The 7,507-nt window shown below is 36.8% G+C and overlaps 1 protein-coding gene across 1 annotated transcript; it reads left to right on the top strand.

Annotated features, from left to right (window-relative positions):
* Positions 1-3,129: 3,129 nt before the first annotated feature.
* LOC132344671 (heat shock transcription factor, Y-linked-like) lies at positions 3,130-4,894 on the top strand. The gene is made up of 2 exons (XM_059884312.1): positions 3,130-3,653; positions 4,084-4,894. Exons 1-2 carry the CDS (start codon positions 3,144-3,146, stop codon positions 4,816-4,818), a joined length of 1,245 nt encoding a protein of 414 aa, XP_059740295.1. The 5' UTR covers positions 3,130-3,143; the 3' UTR covers positions 4,819-4,894.
* The last annotated feature ends 2,613 nt before the right edge of the window (positions 4,895-7,507 follow it).

Below are 7,507 nucleotides of genomic sequence, written 5' to 3'. Positions count from 1 at the left end.
CAAATAGAACTGCCATAAGACACAACAATCCCACTGCTGTGCATACACACCAAGGAAACCAGAATTGAAAGAGACATGTGTACCCCGATGTTCATCACAGCACTGTTTCTAATAGCCAGGACATGGAAGCAACCTAGATGTCCATTAGTGGATGAATGGATAAGAAAGCTGTGGGATATATACATAATGGAGTATTACTCAGCCATTAAAAGGAATACATTTCAGTCAGTTCTAATGGGGTGGATGAAACTGGAGCCTATTATACAGAATGAAGTTAGCCAGAAAGAAAAACACCAATAGAATAAACTAACACATATATGTGGAATTTAGAAAGATGATAATGATAACCATGTATGCGAGAATGCAAAAAAGACACAGATGTATAAAACAGTCTTTTGAGCTCTGGGAGACGGCTAGGGTGGTATGATTTGGGAGAATGGCACTGACACATGTATAATAACATAGGTCACCAAACTGGCAGTCCAGGTTCAATGCATGATACAGGATGCTTGGGGCTGGTGCACTGGGATAACCAGGAGGGATGATATGAGGAGGGAGGTGGCACACATGTATACCTGTGGCAGATTCATATTTATGTATGGCAAAACCAGTACAATATTGTAAAGCAATTAGACTCCAATTAAAATACATATATTTATATTGAAAATAAATAAAATAAAATTGTGTCCAATGTGAGGAGAGCAACAGCGTTCTTTGAACAATATATCTAAGTAAATGAGAGTTGTGATTTTATGCGTTCAAGGTGTCCCCATAAGTATGAGCCCTACCTCTTATTACAGAAAGAATTGTGGAAGATGAGCGAGATTAAAGGAGAGCTTTTCAGCAACAGGATCTGAATTGTTCAGCCAGAAAATTATTAAGTAATGTAAGGCTTCCCAAACAGTTTATTTAAGATCTTGGGAGCAAGCAATGAGTTTGGCCACCTAAATAGTGTTGCATAAAATTATATTTTGACATATATACACCTGTGTGTATGAGTGTGTGTATAAAAAAGGTGCAATGACTTTTAACTCCTGTTAGATTTAATAGAAATGGAAAAAAATTAAAACCCAAATGAAGAATGATTAAAAAGTCGACTCGGTTGTTGAATATATGTAAGTGGAAATACTTCAAAATATGTTTTCTTGGCTGAATGTAAAATATGAGGACTCTTTTATATCACTCACCTCTCTGCTTTTAATAAAGATCTACCAATTTTCAAATTTTTGTCCAGTTTTGACAAAAATAGACAGATATAGACTTATATATACATATATATCATATATAAAATATAGAAGTATATTTTCATAAGAGAAAATATTGATGCCAAGCTTAGATTTCAGAATTATTTCCAACTCCAGGCTCCATCTCAACAGGAAATAGCCAAAGTTGTTGCTGATTGAAACACTCCAAGAGCTGGAAAACCTGAAAAAGAAATCGAACCTGCAACTGAGATTTTCTGTCACATGTATGATTGAGTTCTAAGTCCAACACTTTATTTCCTTTCGTGTTCTAAGCAGTCCCTTCTGAAGACTGAAAAGTATGAAAACCGAGAGAAAGAGGTAGGAGATTGTAGACCTCCTGGTGTTCAATTTCACACCAGTCAGAATGGGTGCGATCCAAAAGTCCACAAGCAATCAATGTTGGAGAGGATGTGGAGAAAAGGGAACCCTCTTACACTGTTGCTGGGAATGCAAAGTAGTACAGCCACTATGGAGAACAGTGTGGAGATTCCTTAAAAAACTGGAAATAGAACTGCCTTATAATCCAGCAGTCCCACTGCTGGGCATACACACTGAGAAAACCAGAATTGAAAGAGACACGTGTACCCCAATGTTCATCGCAGCACTGTTTCTAGTAGCCAGGACATGGAAGCAACCTAGATGTCCATCAGCAGATGAATGAATGAGAAAGCTGTGGTGCATATATACAATGGAGTGTTACTCAGCCATTAAAAAGAATAAATTTCAATCAGTTCTAATGAGGTGGATGAAACTGGAACCTATTATACAGAGTGAAGTAAGCCAGAAAGAAAAACACCAATACAGTATACTAACACATATATATGGAATTTAAAAGATGGTAACAATAACTCTGTATATGAGACAGCAAAAGAGACACTGATGTATAGAACAGTCTTTTGGACTCTTGGGAGAGGTAGAGGGTGAGATGATTTGGTAGAATGACATTGAAGCATGTATAATATCATGTATGAACGAGTCACCAGTTCAGGTTCGATGCACGATACTGGATGTTTGGGGCTGGTGTGCTGGGACGACCCAGAGGGATGGTATGGGGAGGGAGGAGGGAGGAGGTTTCAGGATGGGGAACACATGTATACCTGTGGCGGATTCATGTTGATGTATGGCAAAACCAGGACAATATTGTAAAGTTAAAAAATCAAATAAAAAATAATAAAATAAAATACACACAAAACAATAAAAAAAAAGTAATTTTAAACAGTGAGGCTAGAAAAGACAGAATCTAAGGATAATAATCAAGTGATAGAGAATAATAATGATTTAGCCATTAGTCAAATTCAAGGGTCTTTAGTTCCTCCTCAAGGGCCATCAATAACATCCTGAGCATTATCCTATGAACAGTTTTAGAGATGCCAAAGCCCCAGCCAGGTTGAAAGTTAAGTACAGAGACCACAGAGTAGTTGAAACCAGACAGTTAAAAGATTTTATTGCAGAGGCCAGTAGACCAATTTTGCTTGGGTAACAGTACTGAATATGAAAAATGTGTGTATAGAAGGGTGATAAATCACTTGTATTTCAGAAACCAAGTAGATTTATTGATGTGATTTTTCTGTGTAAAAATTCTTTAGGAATGAGATTTTGCATGCTTCGTGGTTTTGGTTACTATTTCTGTAAGCAGGCTGTATTTTTAAGTTGATGCTGAAGTAAACCCTAGCTGAACATCACCTTTCAATGGCTAGGAGACCAGTGATTTTGTGATGTCACAGCTACCCTTTGATTGCTAGGAGACAAGTGATTTTGTGATGTCACAGCCTTTTGACTTTGAGGACCTCTGCGATGGTCTAGAGAGTTTCTCTCTGTTGGCCAGCCAAGCAATTTTTGAAGTAGTGGTCAGTAAAATCAGACAAATGAGAAAAGGATCTGAAGAAAGATTTCTCTGAGATGGCACATATACCTTCAGAAATTCAAGATGGGCCTCCTAAGGATGAATCAACTGATTCAGAAACCTCCATTAGATCTTTGTATGATTATACACTTACTAGGGACTCAGTTTTGAGATCTATGATTGAAGAATATGCTTTTCAGGCTTTGTCTGAGGATCTTGTGATAAAAAGGCCATGCTACAAATATTCTGTATCTGAAACAGATGAGGTGACTAATTTTCTTTCACTCACCTTTCCACAAAAACTTTGGAATATAGTTGAAAGTGATCAGTTTGAATCTATTTGGTGGGATGAGAGAGGCACATGTATAGTGATCGACGAAGAACTCTTTAAGAAAGAAGTCTTGGAAAGAAAGGCACCTTTTAGAATATTTGAAACCAAGAGTATGAAGAGTTTAATTCGACAGCTTAACCTTTATGGATTTAGTAAAAAGCGACAAACTTTTCAAAGATCTGCTTCACTACCTGTCTTTCTGGAAGAAGAAAACAACATCTCTCTTTTGAGTAAGGTATTCCAACATTTTCACTTATTGGCAATATGTAAGATGAAATCATGTGACCTAGAAAGCACATTTACATATGTAGCTAAAACCGAATTTAAACTTGAGCTAACAAATCGTTAAAAAGTTTTATTTTTTGAAGTTGAGAACAGCTGGATATGTTAAAATATTGGATGTTTGACAAACTTTCCTAGCACTGTGAAACCAGATATAAGTCATGAAGCAACTTAAAGTGGTATTTACTGTATATATAAAATATATTTTTCATTGAGGATCGTATTCTTTCTAACATGTTACCTGTTAAACTACTAATGGAGGTGTTTTATTTGATGCTATTTAGTTGGTTTCATTAAAGGAATACATTTTTATAACTTAGCTTTGCTTGTCAGTTTTACCTTGGTTTATAAAGAAACTAAATAATGTAATCCTTTGATTTTAGTTACAGACCTACTATAATCCAAATTTCAAAAGAGGTCATCCTCAACTTTTATTAAGAGTGCAAAGAAGAGTTGGGATTAATAATGTGTCTCAAATATCTTCATTAGTGCAAGATAACAAGAAGCATGTTAAAGCAAGTGTCAACGAAGATGATCGTAACTCTGAATTTATTCCAGAAATTAGTAGAGAGAGCGCATTTTCAGCCTCCACAAGTTTACCTGTGCCTTTCATACAAAAGCCTCATACCATCCAGATTGTCACTAATACAAATGCCCTATCTCCATGTGACTTACCTAACCACCCATCACCAATATCGGTTAGACAAACAGAACAGATTTTGGTAAATCAACCTGCTGTTTTAAAAAAGTTGAGCATTTTTAATTGGCATTCACATAGCAGCTACACTCAAGTAAATGGCCCCATTGAGGACTTTGCTACTACAACTACATCTACTTCTCAGAACCACATTGTATCCCCATTACAGAGCACTTATTCTGGACTGATGGTGGAGCCTTCTAAATTTCCAGTCAGGCATAGCGATATGTCAGGCCATGACAATCCTTTTCCTAACCTGCAAGAGACAGGCAACTCGTGGTTCTCAGTGCCAACAAGCACTTACACATCTGCTTCCTCTCTTTCAAGTCAACTCATCAACAATCACCATTATATGGAAACCATGCTAATTAAAACTGACCTACCAAATACGTGTCAGATTATGGAGCCTAAGGAAGATTGAACGTTACTTTGGGAGATGTCAACAAATACCTACCATTCCTGTATTTGAACATTAAATTTACATGTTCATCTTCATAGTTTCATTTTCAATTTTTAAACAAAGAAGAGAAAATGAGGCTTTAGTTCATTGGTTTACTATTTTACTGCATGGTATTCCAAACTCTTCAGTTCAAGAAAGCATTCGTTATGCATCCTAGGTAAATGACACCTGATATAATATTTGTAAGCAAGAAAATGAGAAGCAAGGGAAAAGAGGTAATGGATGTAAAGTGATTTCTGAAATCATCCCTGCTGAAATGAAGGGGTGTCTAAATTAGGATGGTATGGGTGAAGAAAGAGATGCAAATAAAATTAGATAAATAAAAATACACAGTATGATCTTCAGCACATTCACATATTATATTCTATTAGTTACTGGTAGAGTCTTAAAGATTAGACAGCAGATTGTTTTCATTATAGAAATTAATTTTGTCCCTGAAAATATAGATATTGTAGTACATCCAAAATCATGATCACAATTATACCATCACTGTGATAGAAAAGATAGCATGATATAATCAGTGACTGGCCCATGGTCAGCACACATTATGTACTTTACAAGTGGTATTCTATAGGGTCATTTTTGCGCTGCTGTCCTTAAGGTACGTCTTCATTTCCTGACACCAAGATTCCACCCTATAATTTCAAATGCATGTTTAGATGTTGCTTATCTGTCCCCGTAGAGACAGAATAAATTCCTGGTCATTACTGCAGCACATCAGCATGGTTACAAAGTTCTTGGAAGACATGATATCTGTTTTCCTTAGTCATTTCATTATCTTTCTCTTCTGAAGCTACAATCTCAAATTATTTTCAGTCATGCTAAGCCCTCGGAGAGGGCAATGACACCACGCTCCAGTACTCTTGCCTGGAAAATCCTATGGTCAGAGGAGCCAGGTAGGCTGCAGTCCATGGGGTCGCTAAGAGTTGGATACGACTCAGCGACTTCACTTTCACTTTTCACTTTCATGCATTGGAGAAGAAAATGGCAACCCACTCCAGTGTTCTTGCCTGGAGAATCCCAGGGATGTGGGGGCCTGTTGGGCTGCCGTCTATGGGGTCGCCTAGAGTCAAACACAACTGAAGTGACTTACCTAACCTTACCTTACCTTATGCTAAGCCCCTTCTAACAACTTTGTCTCAACTATTTCTTGCGGTTGGAAGGAACTACTGTTTGCCCTTCTATGAAGGAGAGTACAGATATCTTCAATGTGTTTTGGGTCTACCCTCTTTATGTATCTTTCACAACAGCTGAAACATAGAGCCTGAAAATGACACATTTTAAGTGCTTACTGAATTATCAATAAAGAAATGTAATAACCAATCAAATGCTCTACACATTACTCAACAACATTCTATAACCTGCACTACTATCATAATTCACCTTTCCTATTGACTGAGAAAATTTTCCAAGTTGATAAATATTTATTTTATTTACATGGATGTAAGAATTCTCAGGAGGCATGTATTCCGATGTTTGGAAGAATATTCCACGTTTTGATGTGACTTTTTGTGTGTGTGTCGTTTTGTTGTGTCAGTCAAAGTCTTTGGCATAGTCAAATAAGAGTAGCTGCTTTCCTGGAGTTCTCTTGCCTTTTGGAGGACCCAACGGGTGTTGACAATTGAATCTCGGGTTCCTCTGCCCTTTATAAATCCAGCTTGAACATCTGGGAGCTCATGGTTCACATTCTGTTGAAGCCTGGCTTGGGGAATTCTGAGCAGTTCTGGGCAAGTGTGTCAGACATGTGCAATTAAGTGGTAGTTTGGACATTCTTTGGCTTGCCTTTCTTTGTGGTTGGAATGAAAACTGACCATTTCCAGTCCTCTGGCCACTGCTGAGTCTCCCAAATTTGCTGGCATATGGAGGGCAGCACATTCATATCATCATCTTTTAGAATTTGAAATATCTCAACTGAATTCCATCACCTCCACAAGCTTTGTTTGTCGTTATGCTTCCTAAGTCCCACTAGACTTCATATTCCAGGACATCGGGTCCTCAGGTGAACGATCACACCATCGTGCTTAACTGGGTCATGAAGATCTTTTGTGCACATTTCATCCATGTATTCTTCCCACCTCTTCTTAATAGTTTCTGTTTTGGCTACATCCATACCATTTCTGTCCTCTATTGTGCCCATGATTGCATGACATTTTCCCTTAGTATCTGTGATTTTCTTGAAGAGATCAGTAGACTTTCCAGTTCTATTGATTTGCTTTATTTATTGACATTGATAACTGAGGGTGGTTTTACCTCTCCTTGCAATTCTTTGGGGATCTTCATCCAAATGTGTATAATTTTCTTTTCTTTTCTTTTTATGTGCTATCCAGATTTATTATTATATAAATACAGATTGAGAGGAAGCAGTTAACATTTATTTTCTATTTGAACACATGTTCCAAATTGATTAAAACAATGAATCAAAATATTTTGCATTTTAAAATAAAATAAAAACATTTATAGGTGTTGCAAAATTGTCCTTTAACACGGCTGGCAGGAAGAATGATGAAAACATTCCAGAAATAGTGTCAATAGTTACACAACACTGTGAATGTTCATTTTTCCCTCTAAGGTTTGCTTTATTTTATTTTATTTTTTAATTTTACAATATCATATTAGTTTTGCCATATATCAAAATGAATCTTCCACAGGT

This window comes from Bos taurus, chromosome Y, assembly GCF_002263795.3.
Source record: "Bos taurus isolate L1 Dominette 01449 registration number 42190680 breed Hereford chromosome Y, ARS-UCD2.0, whole genome shotgun sequence".
Taxonomy (NCBI): Eukaryota; Metazoa; Chordata; class Mammalia; order Artiodactyla; family Bovidae; genus Bos; species Bos taurus.
Note: the sequence above shows the minus strand (reverse complement) of the source record. Positions and strands in the feature narration are given on the sequence as shown.

What these genes read in the sequence shown, in the direction of transcription:
- LOC132344671 (XM_059884312.1), top strand. Translation starts at nt 3,144, where the DNA reads ATGGCACATATACCTTCAGAAATTCAAGATGGGCCTCCTAAGGATGAA. An exon ending in ACATCTCTCTTTTGAGTAAG is followed by an intron (nt 3,654 to 4,083) that starts GTATTCCAACAT and finishes CTTTGATTTTAG; the next exon opens with TTACAGACCTACTATAATCC.